At 35.5% G+C, this 19,813-nt stretch overlaps 2 protein-coding genes across 2 annotated transcripts in view; one reads left to right on the forward strand and one right to left on the reverse strand.

Moving 5' to 3' along the window:
- Vav (Vav guanine nucleotide exchange factor) overlaps positions 1-19,813 on the forward strand; it is a 257,307-nt gene that overhangs the window by 185,576 nt on the left and 51,918 nt on the right. The gene's annotated exons all lie outside the window — the stretch shown is intronic.
- Positions 4,416-5,057, reverse strand: LOC137248224 (uncharacterized). Its single transcript, XM_067779101.1, has 2 exons — positions 4,993-5,057; positions 4,416-4,929 (listed from the first exon to the last, which is right to left on the reverse strand). The coding sequence occupies exons 1-2, from the start codon at positions 5,040-5,042 to the stop codon at positions 4,626-4,628; spliced, it is 354 nt and encodes a 117-aa protein (XP_067635202.1). The 5' UTR covers positions 5,043-5,057; the 3' UTR covers positions 4,416-4,625.

The raw sequence follows: 19,813 nt of genomic DNA on the forward strand, positions 1-19,813 counted from the left end.
ACCCTATGACGATAATATCGTCGACGTACAAAAATGCGACATTGGGTGGTATACCCGAAAAAGCTATGGTCATCATTCGTGAGAATGAGTTAGGTGCTATATTTAAGCCGAATGGAAGCACTTTCCATCTAAATGCGCCACGATCAGTGCTGAATGACGTAATGTCACGAGAGTCAGGATGCAAGGGGATTTGATGAAATCCTGAAAAAAGATCTAATGTGGAAAAATATTTTGCTCTACCGAGATTGTCTAAAATATCGTCAACTCTAGCTAGTGGAAATTTATCAGCAATGAGTTTTTTGTTTACTGCGCGAAAATCTACGCACATACGATATGCTTTTTGACCATTTGTATCTTTCTTTGGGACTACAATCAAAGGACTATTGTAATTCGAATAACTAGGTTCAATCAAATCGTTGTCTAATAATTTATTTACTTGGCGATTTATTTCTTTGCGTTGAGAGTATGGCAATCTATAGTTTTTAACATATACCGGATCGTTGTCTGTCAATCTTAGTTTTTGCTCGTAAAAGTTATTTAAAGTCATTTTGTCCGTGTCAAGAGCGAAAATGTCGGCATAATCTATGCAAAGGTCAATTAATTTACTATGAGCATGTTGAGGTATTTGATTTTTTAAAATCGAAGTTAGTTTTTTCGTACGTTTGTCTTCTGTTTCTGTCTTGTTAATTGTATAAACATTGTAGTTTGAAAGTTTTTCTGTCCGAATACTTTTTCTTTTGACACACTTTATATCATCCGTGGTATTTATAACTTTAATAATTGGGTTACTGGAATTAACAATGCACCTAGCTGTGAAAACACCTTTTTCGATTTCCTGCGAGTCCACGAAAAGTGGCTCGGGTGAATTTCCTAAATCAAAAAGTCTGAATATTTCGCATCTTGGTGGAATGATACAACTGTCGCTTTCTGTTCCGTGTAGGATTGGTATCGCGACTTTTTCATTACCTACCCAAAAGGAAATACTATTTCTTTCATAATTAATAATGCATTTGTTAATTTTCAGAAAATCTTTACCCAGTATGCCGTCGGATGGAATATTAAAGTCTTCATTTACTACGTGTAAAGTATGTTTAATAGAAAAGTTTGAAAAATTTAAATTTGCGGTAATTTACCTAAAGTAGAAACTGAATTAGAAGTGACTCCGGTAATGTTAATAATGTCGTTCGTATTTAAGGGAATATTTCTGTCTAGACATAATATTTTTATTAAGGAAATGTCGGCTTGAGTGTCTACTAGGAAAGAACAAAATTTTTGTGACTCGTTTAGTTGTAATTCTATAAAATCAGAGTAATTTAAATTTAAACAATAGATGGCTATTGGTGAGGGAAGTTCGCTTACTCGCTTAATTCGTCCTCCCTCAGTGTTCGCTCCTGAGGGGCACTGGCGTTTAAAGCGCGAACGTTTGCGTTTCGACATCTACCATTGGCTGATCTCGAATTGTTGTTTCTATTGTTACTATTGTTTGGATTAGAGTTGGTATTTGGACGCGCATTATTATTGTGATTATTTTGATATCTATTTCCGTGATAATTCCTGTATCTTTGATTATTATTACCGTTATAATTACTGTTGTGTGAAAATGAACTGTTATTATTTCTATAACCAGTATAGCCGCGGTTTGGGTAAAAACCTCGATAACTACCACGTGAATTTCTAAATGTACTGTTACCACGTGATCGAAAAGCTAAAACCTGACGCTCAGTTACTTCGTTGTTTTATTCTACAATTAATTTTGCTACTACGTCTTTCGGATCAGTAAATGCCGTTGAGGCTAAAATGGTTTTTACTAAATTGGATTTTGCATTTAGACGACACACGTTAACAGTTTGTTCGACTGCCATTTCATGAGCTTTCATTTGAGTGATCCCTTCAATAATAAGAGACCGCTCAAGTGAGTCAGCTAAATCTTCAACTTTTTTGGCAAAATCTGTATAATTGTTACCGCTAACGTGCAACGCTGCAATTCTCCCTGCTACAACTTTCGAGTTGTCTGGTTTGATCCTATTACGTAGAGCTGTTTTAATTTCGTTGACTGAAGCTACTTGTGTTGGTATTGCTTCACGAGCTTTACCCTCTAATTTTGATTTCAAGAACGCTATAAAAGTATTGGTTAAATCTGCAGTAGCGAATTGTTCGAGTAATTCAATTTTGTCTATAAAAGAATCAAGTGCTAGTGGATCACCACTGTAGTTTTCTCTAATAGAATTAGCACATGTGTTAATAAAAATTCTCTTTTCCTCTGGAGTTGCCATGATTTGATCGTTAAGATCTGGAGCTGAATTAGCAGAAGATGAGGCCACGTTTGTACTAATTGGATCGTTAAGATCTGGGTTTTCGTTGGAAGAAGGATTAACTAAGTTTGCACTATTTGGGTCGTTAGGATTTTGTTTTAAAGTAGAAGAAGTTAAAATTTCACTATTTGAATCGTTAAGATTTGGAGCTAAATTAGAAGTTGAATTTTTAATGGAAGAATTTTCGAAGCCTGGAAAATCTGTTGATAAAGAAAATCTATTTTCCTGGTTTGTGACTTTTTCGGTCGAAGATGAAGCTAAACTTTCGTAGCTTGAGCCTGATTTATCTGAATCGGATTCTGAATCTGAAGTTTTTTTCACTTGTCTACCACTTCTAAGGTTGTACATATGAAATTACTAAAGCACTTGCTTGAATGTTGAATTTATATTCGAAGTTAAATTGTTGAGGAAAAAGAGCGAAGAGAAAAAAAATTAAGGAAGTATTTAACAATTTAGTAGAGGAATTAATTGAAACTGCAGTGAATTTTTATGAAAGATCTATGAAAGTAATTGATTTTAAAATGGCTCAAAATTATGTATATGAATAGGTAAAAATCTTAAAATGTACTCACGGACGCACCGCTTTATTCAGAAAAATCTCAATTTGGTTTTTCTCGGAACCACCGCATGTAATAAAAAAAAATTTGGTTTTTAACGGAACCACCGCATGCACCGAAAAATTGATTGGTTTTTCCGAAAACCACTTATGTATTGTCAAAAAAAATCCAAAATTTATATTGAATGAGAAGCTAATTTAGTTGGAATACGGAGATATTTAATATGAAATTTTAATTTTTAATATACATACATATATAATTTTAAAGAAAAGTACCCGTAGGCAAAAGAATGTTTAATACATATATGTATACTTATTTTTGTTACTGCTGCTGCTGCGCTGGCAGACCTGAATCGCTGCTGGTGTTGCTGCTGGTGTTGTCTTCGATGTATGTGTCTTCGATGTTGTTGTTTTATGCTTAAAGTTGGTGGTGGAGAATTTTGAGTGCCGTTAATTTCGCCGTTATGCGTGGCGTGGTGCGAGTGCCGTTATGAGAATTTATGGAATTTTATAAAATTTTCGTTAGATTTTATTTATTAAATTGTATTTTAGTTTTGTTGAATTTGATTATTAGAATTGTCCTTGTGGTTTATTGGACTCAATGTAGGGAATTTGTATTGTCGTTTGTAAATTTAATATGTAAAATTGAATCGTAGAATTGGTTGAATTTGTATTAGAAGAGTATATTTTAGGTTTGTTAAATTTTATTTTAAGAAATTATATCGTAGTTTTGTAGATTTTAGATAGAAAATTATGTATTGTACTTTTATTGTTGAATTGTAATGTAGGAAATTATATCGTACTTTAGTAGAATTTTATTTTAGAAAATTGTATATTGAGGTTTTATTGAGCTTTAGTTAGGAAATTGCACGGTAGTTTATTAAAAATGTATTTGGAAAATTATGTGTTAAAAATTAGTTGAATTTCATTTAGAAAAATATATCGTAGATTAGTGAAATTTTATTTTAGAAAATTGTATGTTGATTTTTTGTTGAATTTTAATTAGAAAATTGTGTTGTAATTTATTGGAAATTTATTTAGAAGGAATTTAGTTGAATTTATTTAGAAAATTACTCCGTAGGTTAGAATTTTAATTAGCAATTTAAGTATTGAAATTTATTAGAAAATTGAATTTTTAATTTTGCACGTTTATCGCACCACACACACACTTTTGCCTTCTGTCCACTTGAAAAAAAATTTCTCACTCCCCACTTACTAGACGTCCGGTTCGTTCCGATGCCAAAATAAAAAGCAAGCCAAGACCGGGCTCCAGCCTCACGGTCGCCATATTGTGTACGGCTTCGCTAGCCGCACTATCAAACTCACCCTCGATCGTATGCCCATTGCTCTGGGAGGAATTCTACCCGTGGAGGGCGCCGCCTCCATATCGTTGCCATTGTGTATACGCTGATTAAATTTGCCTTATCTTGGCGGATGCCTGCGGTAAACTTTCCAGTACATTAAAACTCAACACTTTACTTTTTTGTAAATTACAATATTTGTTTTTTAAATATTTTTCCGACTGTTTAAAACTGCGTGTCCAAAATTGTAATGTGATGGCGGTGAAACATGAAAAATGCCGATGTCACTCTTGCATGTCGTTTTTCATGTTTCACCCCACATATATCTTATTCTTTCTTACATACTATATTACAATGGGTCATGCCATAATGTGTTATGTTATATTCATTTTATGTGTAACATTCACAATTAAATATTATTGTGAGCAACAATGTTGAGATGTTGCCAGATGATTATTAAAAAGTTAATTTGGGGGATTTTATCCTCACACTATCACGTGCTACGAATTCAGCTGCACGCAAATTAATCTCCTCAGAATCATCTGCAGCATCGGATTCATTGTCAGATTCTTCGTAATGAGCCTCATCTACCTGGGCATTGTCAATTGTGTAATCAGGGTCTTCTACATCCGATTCAACCACGCCATTCGCTACTGCTACTTGTTCGCTTTCATCCCCTTCAGGGTCGGAAAATAATTCATCATCTGAGATTTCGTCAAACAGGTTTTGTATGTACTGCTCTTTTTCAGCGTCAGATAATCTATATAAAAATAATTAATTTTTATTCCATTTATGAAATTATATTTGAGTTATTTGTATTTACCTCATATATTGATTCGAAGACAAATATTCCATGGTCCTTCTGCTATCCATGTTGTAATATTTTAAATTTTTTCTGACTTGTTATTTTCACAAATATAAATCAACTTCACACTTCAAAAGAACGCTTTACAATGAATATAAACTCGCAAAACTGCCGTTTATATAGCTGCAACCCTTAAGTTTCTGGATGCATTTCTTACCTGCCAGGTAGTTGGATTATATCAAATGTTGTTTGTCAGCAAATTCTAGCAAGGGTACAATATAATGTCTTCTTCTAAATAACTAAGAGTGCGCGAAAAAGGTTGTATTCTTTTATAACTACTTAAAATGTTCGTAAGACAGTCAGCTACAACATTGCATTAAAAAAAAATAACTTGTTGCTCAGAAAAAATGAGAAAAAACAGGTAAAACAGGCTACTGGCCACACCTGTACCCGGGTATAAAGAGTCGTAGTAAAAGTTGGGTATAAGTCCTAGGGTTAACCAAAATATGTGGTATAAACACACGAGCAAGAAACTTACTAAAATGAAGCACATCTTTTGCATCGGCTGCGGTGCTTACATTAATATATTTAGTTTCACTGCCCGTTTTACTTTGACAAGCATTTGTTCTTTTATTATAAAACTTTTAGCGAAATTATTATTTAAATAATAGAAAGTAATTCGAGAACTTATTTTCACGAACGATTCCACTGAATTCAAACCGAAGCCATGAAAAATGACACATGCTACACGTTCAATATTTATTTTTGCAAGCAATATTTAGAGCAAGAGAACAGCTGATTATCTCGCTGAAGCGGCGTTAAATATTTTTACAATACTTCTTTGAATTCAATATTAGACGTGAAAATAAAATCATTTCTTATTTTTTGCTTGAATATTTCTTGCACTGAAAGGGTAATATCCTCAAATCGCCTCACTCTAGAAAAATCTACATATAATTGCCCGTGTGAAAATACAGGGCTAGGAAAATGTCAGCCAGCTTTGTCAAAGGTTGTTGTTGTTGTAGCGATAAGGTTACTCCCCGCAGGCTTTGGGGAGTGTTATCGACGTGATGGTCCTTTTCCGGATACAGATCCGGTACGCTCCGGTAACACAGCACCATTAAGGTGCTAGGCCGACCATCTCGGGAACGATTTATATGGCCATATTAAAACTTCAGGCCATCCCTCCCTCCTCATGAGTTCCATGAGCCTCGTCTGTTAGTGAAACAGGATTCGCCGCGGATAGGCGAGGTTGATAATTGGGTTTGGAGAAGCTATATATTGCGCTGGCAATCTAAAAGGGTTGCGCTACACAACCCCTTGAATCTGGTATATTAGTCGCCTCTTGCGACAGGCATACCTACCGCGGGTATATTCTGCCCCATAACCCGCTGGGGCTTTGACCTTGTGCTTTATGGAAGAGTTGGAAAGGAAGTTAGTGTTTGAGAGATGTTATTGATTTTATTTTTTTAAAGTAGTGAAGTAGGATCAACGAAATTTTTTCGAGTCCTTTCTTTTAGAGTTAATATGTGTTAAAGAAACGAGTATTTTTTTTAAAAGGAGCTTGTTAATTATCTATATATTAATACGCTAACAAAATTTCCATACAATCAATTGACAGGCTGTTTCGCATACTTAGCATACGTAAAATCATATAAAAGTTATATGAATCGATTCGTATTGATCAGCCGCAGTGCATAGGCCTATTTTTGTTAACAAATATTACTCTATTTGTTTATAAGTAATAGAAAAAGTTTTTTGTAAATTCGAAAATCTGTGCAACTATCGAAATTGCCATCTGTAGGACGCATTACGTTCACAAACCCCCCTGAGTACATAGCTCCAAATTCTCAATTGTCGCGTTGCTCAAATGTTTAATCTCTACATATGTATATATTTGTACACGCCAAACGGTGAGAGAACTACTGCTTCGCTTATTTTCTGTTGAAATAAAATATTGTTTCCCATTGTTGCCAATTATCTATATTGGTCTGTACCAAAATCCTTAAAAAATTGTTCTAAAATAATTGTTAGCGCACAAAAAAACTTTAAAGAGAAGTAATAACTTAACCGGCCTATTGTTTTGGACAAATTTTACTTACACGTAAAAGCATAGGTCTTTATTTAACAGATTCTTTGTTTTTCATTTTAGGTGCCTTAAAAAAAATGAAATCAGAAATAATGAGTCAACTTTTGTTCGAACTCACTAAATTTATTTATTTATAACAATTAATTGCAAATTTGACCCAAATGTTTTTTGCATTTCCAGATTTTGTGCTCATTTTAGATATAGCACGTCTTATAGTGAACAAAAAATAAATAAATTGGCTATAAAGATATTACATTAAAATTTGTATATTGTCGTTTATGCTAATTTTTTTTATATTTTTATTTTATTTTATTATATTATCTTTTATCACGTTGTATATTAAATTTGCTACAAAGTTATTACATTAAAATTTGTATATTGTCTTTTATGCTAATTTATTTTGATATTTCTTATTTTATTTTATTATATTATCTTTTATTTCAACTTAGTTTAATATTATTTAAATGCAACTTGATTGAATCGGAAAATTTCACGTTGTATATTAAACGAAAAAAAACGACCCAAAAACGTTTTCGATTTTAGGTCGAAATATTGCATAGGCCGTATATTACTCTACTATCCATATATTAATACGCTAACAAAATTTCCATACAATCAATTGACAGGCTGTTTCGCTTATTTAGCATACGTAAAATCATATAAAAGTTATATGAATCGATTCGTATTGATCAGCCGCAGTGCATAGGCCTATTTTTGTTAACAAATATTACTCTATTTGTTTATAATTAATAGAAAAAGTTTTTTGTAAATTCGAAAATCTGTGCAACTATCGAAATTGCCATCTGTTGGACGCATTATATTCACAAACCCCCCTGAGTACATAGCTCCAAATTCTCAATTGTCGCGTTGCTCAAATGTTTCATCTCTACGTATGTATATATTTGTACACGCCAAACGGTGAGAGAACTACTGCTTCGCTCATTTTCTGTTGAAATAAAATATTGTTTCCCATTGTTGCCAATTACCTATATTGGTCTCTACCAAAATCCTTACAAAATTGTTCTAAAATAATTGTTAGCGCACAAAAAAACTTTAAAGAGAAGTAATAACTTAACCGGTCTATTTTTTTGGACAAATTTTACTTACACGTAAAAGCATAGGTTTTTATTTAACAGATTCTTTGTTTTTCATTTTAGGTGCTTTAAAAAAAATGAAATCAAACTCACTAAATTTATTTATTTATAACAATTAATTGCAAATTTGACCCAAATGTTTTTTGCATTTCCAGATTTTGTGCTCATTTTAGATATAGCACGTCTTATAGGGAACAAAAAATAAATAAATTTGCTACAAAGATATTATATTAAAATTTGTATATTGTCTTTTATGCTAATTTATTTTTATATTTTTATTTTATTTTTTATGAAGGTATCCTCTATTCTATTAATTTAATTAATTATAAATACATATGTAATAGTAAAGCGCCAATTGCATACCTAACCGCTGGTGTGAAATAGGTTAAATTCCTTTAGTTCTTAACTAAAAATTCGTGTTTTTTGAATTATGACGCTATTGAAGTAAATGGGCGATATATGTATATGTAGTTTATATTGGTGATATAGGCCTACTGGGGAACCGAGCACCAAAACCTAACTTCGGTAGCGCGCCAACGGCGTATCTCCCGGTGGTGTGGAAAAAGCAAATTTTCAATTCAATTTCAAGTAATTTCACCACAATTCTATGTAAATTTCATTTGATTTTACATATTTGTTATATTTTTTTTAAGGAGCTCCATACCAAAACTTATAATTACATTTGAAAAGTTTGTAGAAAATTTAAGAAAATACAATCAAAGATTATAACGTCTTAGGTCAAATTCAAAATTTTAATGAGAAATTTAAGTAAGATAGATCAGTTTGCTATATTTCCACTCACTGCTCAACTATTAACGCATTATTGCACTACCCCAACACTGGATGCATAGAGTGAGTTGAAAAAAATACAAGTTGGTCGAATTTCGACCACGGGTGATACTAGTTTTAATTAGTATGTTTAATATAAATATTTATTTGCAATCCATTTCATTATATAAAATTAATTCAGAATTAAAAGTAATGAATATTAACAAAATTATATTTTCAATATCAACCAATTATTTTTCAATTCCAACCGCCTACTTAATATTTCATTATCTTTCAAAATTGCTGAAGTTGTTATGTCGTAACATATGTTAGTTGATAAATGCTAGGTTAGTAGTTTCTGTTTTCATTTTTCTTGAGGATGCCATTTCCTCTTTTTTTGTTTTTTGTTGAACGCTTTTATGCACTGTTATTAAAAAAATCGTATCTTTTGCATCGATATAGGCGATTTTCCAGCTGAAGGAAGGTTCGTTATGATCCCTTTTAATCATAAGCGTTGATAATTGCAAATGACATACTCGTGGCACGAGTGACTTCACATTTCACTTAAAGCAGAGACCTTGTGATGGAGTTGAACCAACATCTGACTCTGATCGGCTGCAAATGATTTGTACCCAAAGCCGTGGGTCCCAAGGATCTAAGCATAAGATTTGCCTTCTGACCAATGTTATCTTAGAAGTTTTATACGTCTGTTTTGTGGAATTTTTTACCACTTTCAGTAACAATAGTTACATTTCTATTTCCTCTTTGTATAGAGGCTTTTGTTTTGCCTTTATTTGTTTGTTGGCGATATACAGTTTATCTTCCGCATTAAAAACGCGCGGAGATGAACACTTACTGTTCAACTTTGCATTTCTGACCTCCTGCTCGTTTTCCAATACGGCTTTGAAATCCGCGTGTGTTTTCTCCCTGAAATCTACTAACTCCTGATATCCTGTTAAGGAATACGTCTGCTGGTTTTCGTTTAATAACGGAGTGAACGGTATTGTTGTACCGGTCTACTGCTATCGAGACGCTTTCCTTAGGAGAAAATCTATTAAATTCGGCAGGGATGCATCGGTATATTTCAATCAATGTAGGGACTTTTTGATGGCCGGATAACACCTTCCTCAAGTAATTCGTTCATCTGTCTATCGACCTCTTCTCTCATGCATGCGGGATAAGGATATCTTTTGGTGTAAATTGGTTCGGATGTCAATGTCAGTATCTCCGCACGCACACTAGTGTCTACCAATTCGTTTCCACTAATCGGTTGAAATAATTCGCCATATTTTTCAATTATTTCGCCTACCTTTCTTTCCGCTTCTAAGGGAAGGTCCTTAGACATTGTATAATTTACTTCACTGGATATTCGCGCTTTAAGGGATATCTTAAATTTTCCCACCATCAAAACATTAGATTTCCTATCAACTATGGCTCCGATATCCTTCAAGGTATCGTCACCTATGATTCCATCAAAAGAGCGTAACCCTGGCAGAACAAAAAACGTAATTTGGGAGCCGACATCGCTGTCTTTAAATAAATTTAAATTAACTTTCTCCTTTATTGGAATATTTCCGCCCGCCGATCGTACAGTAAAGGATCTTTCGATCTTACCTTGTTTGACGACCGCTTGTTTTATGAAATTTTTATTAGCTCCTGTGTCGAAAAGGAAGTTTAATGTGCGGCCGTCGGGAGGAACGTACTCTACGTACTATACGGTACGCTAGATGGCCGTTGGATAAAAAATTTTGTTCCTGCGCAGTCTCTAAGTACTCCGCAGTTTCAGCATTGTTAGTATCCGTTTCGATATTGAATAACTTTTCTCTTTTCCTTTTTCAGTTTCATAATGCAACAAATTATGATCAATTTGGAGTGTGGCGATGCGCAGCCCATTCAATTGATTGCGGATATCCGCTATATGGAGCGACGGAAGGGTTCATACGAATGCCATGTGCCGGATGAGCCCTTGGCGCACGAGGTGAAAAGGGTGCTGCTGGCCATTGATCCGGAATTGCTGCAGGCCCAGCGGAAGCCCATTGTTGTGCGGGTACGTGGGAGGGCAAAAGCTTGGTACGCGCGCTTCTATCGTGGGTGTGAGGGTCAGTTGTGGGTGCAGCGGACATCCCAGGGTCCAACGTCGCAAGGGTCCTATCGCTTTCGAGTGTGCCGGAGCTCTCTTTCCTCGTTTCTGAGCCTCGTTGTTGAAAAGGGTGTTTTATGTCTATCTTTTAGATCCACTAATATTTTATGAAAACCTTTAGATATGAAGTCTAGAAATATTGTGCCTTTTCTAATTTATTAAATATACTGTTTATCTTTGGAATATGAAATTTATACTCAGTTTTAACTTTATTTAATTTTCTATAATCAATCACAATTCTCCACTTTTGAACATCAGAATTGTCCATTTTCATTGGAAATTTCCATAAAGGTACTGTGAAAAACTCTTTTTAATTATTCCATTAGCTTCCATTTCACTAACTTGTTTTTTTATTTCATTTGCATGAATTTCTGAATATTTATACAGCCCTAAATATATAAATTAATTAAAACGAATTTTATTCTAGTTTAATTTCATTTATTTAATCAGCACTATGTGCCTATGTTTCACTAAAACTAAGTTAAAATAACTTTCTTGGCGGCACTATGTGCCTGTTGATCGCAGCTAACTAAAAGACTGACTTCTGTTAACACTAAAGCTAACCTACGCTTCAGCCGGCCTACGTGAACAAAGATGCTTGGTCAGCTAAAAAGGGTTTGCGCGAGTGGCGCTCAGTTGAAGTATTTGGTCAGGTGAGCGAATTAACTGCTGCGCGTGTTTCGCTCATTAAAGGTATTTAGTTACATTAGCTAAGAATTTAGCGGAGGCGCGTGCAGCGCAAAGGAATGTGTTAACTCCTCCCTCCGATTGTCCCCTATTGGAATAAAAAATGGGATGTCGTTTCGACTTCTATGCTTTGAAGCTTGTGTTATAGGCATTACGAAGTCCATGGTTGCTGAATGATAATTTCAAACTCTGAACTTGAATTCGAATGCTGAATTAACGGAGGCAACGGTCTCAGGCTATGTGTTTCGAAAGTTGTAAAATTCATATTTTTAATTCTGATTGTTTCACTACAAATTTTTATTAAAAAGGATCCGCTTAAATTTTTAATTGTATTTTTATTATTTGCTCATTTCCTAAATATTTTCGATATGTTCTGTGTTTGTTACAATACATTCATAAGCCTTATTTCCTAATAAGTTTTTTATACAATTATCGGTTTCCAAATTAGCGGTTTGATTTTGTTTAAAAATATTTTTTTCGTTTATTATTCTACAATTTTCCTTTATACCGTAATGTTCTTTGCTACATTTTAAAATTTTTTCAAAGTTTATTTTTAAAATGGTTTCGTTCTTGCTTAGAGGTTTCATTATAATGGAGTTACAAATTTCATTATACATTTTAGGTATTTTTAACATATAAATTAATAGGTTTTGCTTTACCGCGATTTGAGCATCTGCAAAATATAACGATTCTTCTAGTGAATTAAATTCTAGATTTTCTTCTAAAAAATTTTTATTTATCCTTCAACTTCTTGGTTTGTTATAATAAGTGGGTTAATAATATTGGCTCTCGTTAAATGAATTGCATTTTTAATATTTTCTAATTCTTCTTTAATTAACTCGATTTTAAATTTATATTGTAGTATTTGTGTGATCTGTAATTCGCTAGAACATCCTAAAGTTTTTATTATTGCATTGCTTATTTGGGTGATATTCTTTATTTTCTCAATAATGTTTTTGTTGATAATCAACTGTTTGTTATTGTTTTCTATTACTTTCTGGCCACCGTGGTGTGATGGTAGCGTGCTCCGCCTACCACACCGTATGCCCTGGGTTCGCACCCCGGGCAAAGCAACATCAAAATTTTAGAAATAAGGTTTTTAAATTAGAAGAAAATTTTTCTAAGCGGGGTCGCCCCTCGGCAGTGTTTGGCAAGCACTCCGGGTGTATTTCTGCCATGAAAAGCTCTCAGAGAAAACTCATCTGCCTTGCAGATGCCGTTCGGAGTCGGCATAAACCATGTAGGTCCCGTCCGGCCAATTTGTAGGGAAAATCAAGAGGAGCACGACGCAAATTGGAAGAGAAGCTCGGCCTTAAATCTCTTCGGAGGTTATTGCGCCTTACATTTATTTTTATTTTTTATTACTTTCTGGAATTTACTATTAATGACTACTAAATCGCCAAGGTCAGTATTACCAGCAATCCATTTCCATGTTGATCGAATAAAGTCTAATGAGCGTTTCTTACTGTTTTTAGGTAGAATATTGCCAATAGCTACGTTGATGTTATTGATTTCGTCTGTTTTAAATGGGTAAAGGGGATTGGAATGTTTCTTATAAAGTTCTTGTTGAATTCTTCTATTATTGTGAAATATTCTGTTAGGTTAGTCATGTGAATAATCCGGTAGGTTCCTGTTTGAATTTTACCAGTTCCGTCCTCTATTATAACAATTTCTGACTGGGTGTAGTTCAACACTTCAATTGAACCATGGCTCAACTTAAATTTTAGGAAAACAAATATTATAAGTATTATCTACATTTCCCTATATTGATAATATTTCTCCGGCTTTGCTAGCACCAAATTCACTCCTTTAATATCTCTCCGGCTTTGCTACCACCAAATTCACTCCTTTAGCTTTGCTGAATTAAATTTAGATATTTGCACTGTAGTTGTGTTCGTGTTTTTGATGAATTAATTTAGATCTTTCCCCTTGTAGTTGTGTTTGAAGAATTAAAGTTAGATCTTTCTACTTGTAGATCGGAGTTTACTTGCTTATTTTATTATTATCCCTTTTTGTGATTACCCACTTGCAGTTCAATGTATTTGTATTTGTATTTGTACTTACAGTTCAATTAACTATTTATTTGTTTATTTTATTTTGTCTTATTTTTTCAATCACTCAGTTGCAGTTCAATGTATTTGCATTTCTTAAAAATTAGATTAGCACTATAATAAATTCATCCAAATATAATAATCTGTATAATAAAACGATGTTGGTTCGTTGGATCAACCAAAGTAATTGTCTTTATTTTGGAAATGCTTCTGCTTTTATACAAATGTTCTTATTCTACTTATACCGATTTACACTAATACTTACGGACTTAAATGTACATATTTCCTGTATGTGGAGTCAGCATATTGGAGTGACCTATTTGGGTACATGAGTACATATGTGTGTATATGCCAAAGTGTATCAGTCAACCGATATAAACAAATATGTGCATTCAATGCATAAGTGCATACTTAGCAATTGGATATTAATTCTCAGTAACGTGTGAGGTCTGCATGTGTGTAAATATGTATTGAACAGTTGAATATAGTGAAAGCGGAACAAATTCTAAAGGCACATTACAGCACAGTAAGATGTACAGATTATTAAATAGTTTTTTTTTTTCGTTCGGCTGGGCTGATACTGCCCGTCCTTTTCCCGAAAGGTACTAAGGGGCCGAGTACGAACTATTATTTATGTTTACTCCGCGAGTATAAATTTTTCTGTATTTCGCGGTCCCTGCTCCGGGCGTCAATTAATTAAAGCGAATTTTGTTCTAATTTAATTTCATTTATTTAATCAGCACTGTTTTGTATGAATAATGTTTATTGAATAGTTGACTTAAAACTAACATCAAATAAAAATATGTGCTTATTTATATTATTTCTATATGTGGCTTCAAGTACGCCAAAGTGACCGACCATGGTTGTATGTATGTGTGGATGCTCCGGTCACACGCTTTAATTGCAACCTAAGCCCAAATTAAAATCACACGTTTGACGAAGAATGCAGACGAAATTAGAGATGCATGTATGTACATATGTATGTACGAACAGATCAAAGTCACACGTTTGGTGAAGTATGCAGCCGAAATTAGAGATGAATTTTGTTAGTTGCATTGCATTCCTCCCAAACCGTGAGAATTAAAATATTCACGTCGGCGTCAACATCCTCCCCCCGATGAGCGCAGCTCGATTACCGAGACCGTTTCTGGATTAAATGTTTATCGTAAAATCCATTACATCTCTAGAGTGCCGTGGTATTGGTGTGGGTCTTTCGATCATATCGGATGGAGTTATTACCGTAGAACTGGGGACAGGTTGCTTCTTCTTCTCTTTGCATCTTCCTTTAATCACTGATGATATCAATGCTGTGTATCCAGCAGTGATGTGATGAGCATTATGTGCTTCAAGTTTTTTTGGCAGCTCCAACAAACGATGATTGGCCAACGCGGATTGCAATGTCGTTAGCTTTTGTGCCTGCGCTGTATATTTCAAGCCATTCAACTTATGAAGAAGAGGGTTTAGTTGTTCTGCAGAAGCCACCTTGGAGATATCACCAAGTCTGATGTAGGATGAACTCAGACTACTGGATATTGACTCATGTGCTTGAATTGATACAAAACCATGTTTAAGAATGCAGCCTGGATTGAGTGATAGCAGCCCAGATCCTTTTAAACTAAGTTGTGTGATAAAGCTCCCACATACCACTTTTGCACGAGATGAAACTGATTTGGTATATATGAATTGGTTGTCATGCTGTAGTGATATCCACGCAAAATCGTTAGGTGTCTTCCGCAGAAGACAGTTTGATTGCGTGTTATTATTGAAAAGATTTTCCTCGCATGCGTACTTAGTTGATCCACGGGTGTAATGGATTTGAACTTTTGGGCATATGTAGCTCCCCTCTTTGATGTCGACACAAGAGTGAAACTGTGACGCAGTCATTGGGAAGTACTGGTCGATGGCTGTGTTTATTGCAAAAATTGAGGCGCATAGATCTATTTCAATCGTGCCATTGATTAAGTTGGGGATCGGCACTATATTAAATAAATCGTATCGATCGTGTTTCACCAGCGGTAAGGTGATACTAAATAGCACATGCATGTGATACCACCCTTAACGTTCATGAGCTGGTATAGTTTTAATAAAGATTCCTGTTGCACCCGCAGTTCACATGATGCCGGTAAGTGATCTTTAATTTTCCAGATTTCAAGTTGTAATTGACTGGGTGTAAGGAGCAGTGGACTTATTTTTCCGTGATGGGAGTCCATTAGAACGTTTAATATTGAAGACTGGATTCTTTGTAAGTTGGCTGCAATAAGCGTTAGCGGCATGGACAGCGATGAAAACATTTGAAAAGTTCTTTCTTGGTTTATCGCCACAGTATCATTGCGTATTCTGTTAAGTATTTGGCTGATTTGTTGATCGATGATGTTGAATTTCTTTTCGACTGTTGTTTGATCTTGTTTCAAAATGGTGATTGTCGAGTCCACAATGGATGTTTGGTTTTTGATGAGATTAAGGAGATGAGATTCATTATCTTTAATTTGGTTTACAGTGTAAGATATTGGATTTCAACATTGAGGCATCTAGTTGTAGTGTGGCTGCGGTTTGTTCAAAATGCCTTACTAGAGGGTTGCATATGCTCTTCTGCTTGATGTCTTGACATAGCCGCCGCATTGCTATTGTACCATTTGAAAGTGCTGCCAACTCTGTTGCGAATCTTTAAGGTCGTATTAAATGATGAGGTTCCACTCTGAAGATGAGATTGCGGCAGATCCAATTCCCTCAAAGTGAATGCCAAGCTTAGACCCAAATTTTTATTTTCAATTTGAGGTCCCAAAACTATTGGGAGAATTAATAGTGTGATTATTAGGCTCGTAAGTCCTTTTGGCAAGGAAGCGTTTTTCGTTGGACTTTTCTCTTCTTCTGCTAAAGATTTGCCGGAAGAATTTGGTTCCGCGTCGCTATTTGTTTCCACAGGAAGTGGAGCTAGGCGATGAATTGGCCTCCTGCAAATACCATTTACGGTTTTCACATCTGCCACCCGCACAACATCATCTTTACCTTTGAATGCATCAATGATTCTCCCTAGTGGCCATTGAAGTACCGGTATGTTGTCTTCCTTAATGATCACCATGTCACCTTTATTGACATTGGGTTGTTTGATTTTCCATTTATTTCTTGATTGAAGTTCCGACAAATATTCGCTGGACCATCGCTTCCAAAACTCACGTTTGAGGTGGGAGACTAGTTTCCATCTAGTTGTTAGTCTCATATTCTGCGTTTCGCCATGTCCATCTAACTGTGCATTGATTGGCTCTCCTATAAAGAAATGACCAGGAGTTAGAGCTGAAAGATCGTTAGGGTCTTCGGAAATTGGTGTTATTGGTCTGGAATTAAGGATCCCTTCTACCTCAATGACGACTGTATCTAATTCTTCATACGTGAGGGATGCTGTAGAGGTGTTTCTGACTAGGAGATGTTTTGCCGATTTAACCGCCGCTTCCCATAATCCGCCAAAATGTGGACTTCTCGGAGGTATGAAGTGAAATGTGATTCCTTTTGTGGCACATTGTTTAATGATAGATTGACGTAACGGGTTGTTATGCACCGCTTCTTTGAGTTCAGCAGGCTGGTTCCTTGCGCCTACGAAATTTGTTGCGTTATCACAATACAGATTTAGGCAATGTCCTCTTCTACTTATGAATCGTCTTAATACACCAATAAATGCATCAGTTGTTAGATCGCTTACCAGCTCCAGATGTACCGCCTTAGTTGTGAAACAGCAAAACACAGCTATATAAGCTTTTTGTGGCCGCTTTTCTCTTATCTTGAAGTGAACCCAAAACGGTCCGCAAAAGTCGACCCCTGAATTGATGAATGGTTGTGCAGGAGTAACTCTTGTAGATGGAAGGTTGCCCATGACTTGACTCAGCAGTCTCGGTTTTGCTCTGTAGTATATAACACATTTTGTCACAATTGAACGGGCCAAGAGCCTTCCCTTTACTGGCCAAAATCGTTGCCTTGTAAAAGGTAATAGTTCTTGAGGTCCACAATGCCAGTTTTCTTTATGGATCTGTTGCATTAATAACTTCGTCATTGGGTTGTTGAATGGAAGTAACATTGGATGTTTGGCATCGAGTGCAATTCCTGATGCTTGCAGACGACCTCCAACGCGTATGATACCATTGTTGTCCAAAAATGGAGACAGACTACGATAGGGACTATCTTTGCCAACTTCGTTGCATTTCTTGAGCTGTTTATGTTCCTCCTCAAAGTCTAACTGTTGAATTGTTTGAACGATGACCATAAGTGCCGTTTTTAGTTCATCCACCGTCCGACTGTTGTGATCGTTTTCTGGTTCTGCTGATGAACCTTAACATGTAGCCTACAACTCTTTGTAATGTTTTGAAATAGCCATTATGTCGGATGTTCTGAATCACGCTTCCTTGAACTGCCATTGTTGTCACAGGAACTGAAGTAATTTTTTTGCGCTCCATGTATATAGTTTCGCCTATTGTTGTCATTTCCTTGGAAATTTGATGGCCAATTGTCTTAATGCTCAAGCAGTACTTTGGACCCATAAAACCATAGGCTGCAGTTTTTAAGTTTTTCCGGCGGCAATCCTCGTGATATAACGTCAGCTGGGTTGTCTTTTGAACCTATATGCCGCCATTGTTCAGCGATGGTGTGCTCCTGAATTATGGCGATTCGGTTTGCTACGAATGTTTGGTAAGATGCTGACTACGAGTTAATCCATGCTAAGGCTATCTGAGAATCTGTCCAATAGTATGTAGGAACATCTAGCTTTAGGTCCGTCTTGATCTTGTGCTTAATTGAGATCCAAGCACTGATCCACAGAGCTCAAGCCACGGAAGAGTTTGGCGCTTCAAGAGTCCTACTCGTGATTTTGCACACAGCAACCTTACCATCACTTGTCCATCATTAGGCACTATATGCCTATGTTTCTCTAAAACTAAGTTAAACTAAATTTCTTGGCGGCACTGCGTGCCTGTTGATTACAGCTAACTAAAAAGACTGACTGCTCTTAACACTAAAGCTTACAAGCTAACCTACGCTTGAGCCGGCCTACGTGACCAAAGACACTTCGTCCGCTAAAAAGGGTTAGCGCGTGTAGCGTTCAGTTGAAGTATTTGGTCAGGTGAGCGAATAAGCTGTTGCGCGTGTTTCGCTCACTGAAGGTGTTTAGTTGCATTAGCTAAGAATTTTGCGGATGCGCGTGCAGCGCATTTGCAGTTTTGGTTGCAATAGGACTCGCAAGAATGCGAACGGTTTGCCGGTACAATTGTGTGTGAATCGGTTTAGCAAAATAATGTGTTAACTTTTATAAGCATTACTGCATAGTTTTTTTCTGGTTTGATTGTGTTTATCATCAGGGATAATTGCTTCTGAATTTGTGAATAGAAGTCGGATAATCTCTGTCGCCCTTGCGACATTAACGTCAGTTGCTGTTCCAACGTTTGGATGTCTCTAATGTCTGCGTAGTGCAGCGAAAGGGTTTCTTTAATCTTCGCCCAGTCCGAATCGTGGATGTTGTGCGCAAATAGCGCAGACTCCGCGGCTCCCTTAATTTTTCCCCTAATATGTCTTAGGATGGCAGTATACAGTGGCTCACAACTTATTTCATGTAGATGCACTATTAAATTTTCGAATACTTTATTGGGAAAACTGAAACATATATTGTGAAAATTTAAACGCCATTATTTTGCTACGAAATTGTAGTTTCAAAAACAATACTTCATTTATTTTTTTTGTTTATAGTTTAACAACATAAGAGTTAAAAACTTAAAATAATTCAAAATTTTACATCACAGCTTATTTCATGCAGTCTACTGTTTTCATAAAAATATATACAAAATTGGTAAAGTTAAAATGATTTAGTACTTTGTGTCCTTGTACTTGGAGTCCTTCGGCCTTAGTTACAGCTTACAGCTTTTGGGGCACTGATTCTACTAGCTTTTTTGTAATTTCTGGTCCGATTTTGTTCCACTCCTCCAAAATTACGCTTTTCAGTTGATCTTTGTTGCGTATGTGGTGTGTGCGGATT

Source organism: Eurosta solidaginis, chromosome 4 (genome assembly GCF_040869045.1).
Source record: "Eurosta solidaginis isolate ZX-2024a chromosome 4, ASM4086904v1, whole genome shotgun sequence".
Lineage (NCBI taxonomy): Eukaryota > Metazoa > Arthropoda > Insecta > Diptera > Tephritidae > Eurosta > Eurosta solidaginis.

Excerpts from the sequence above, each read along its gene's own strand:
- LOC137248224 (XM_067779101.1), bottom strand. The coding sequence starts at position 5,042 with ATGGATAGCAGAAGGACCATGGAATATTTGTCTTCGAATCAATATATG. Across the intron at positions 4,930-4,992 it reads TCTTCGAATCAATATATGAG|ATTATCTGACGCTGAAAAAG; the intron begins GTAAATACAAAT and ends ATTTTTATATAG.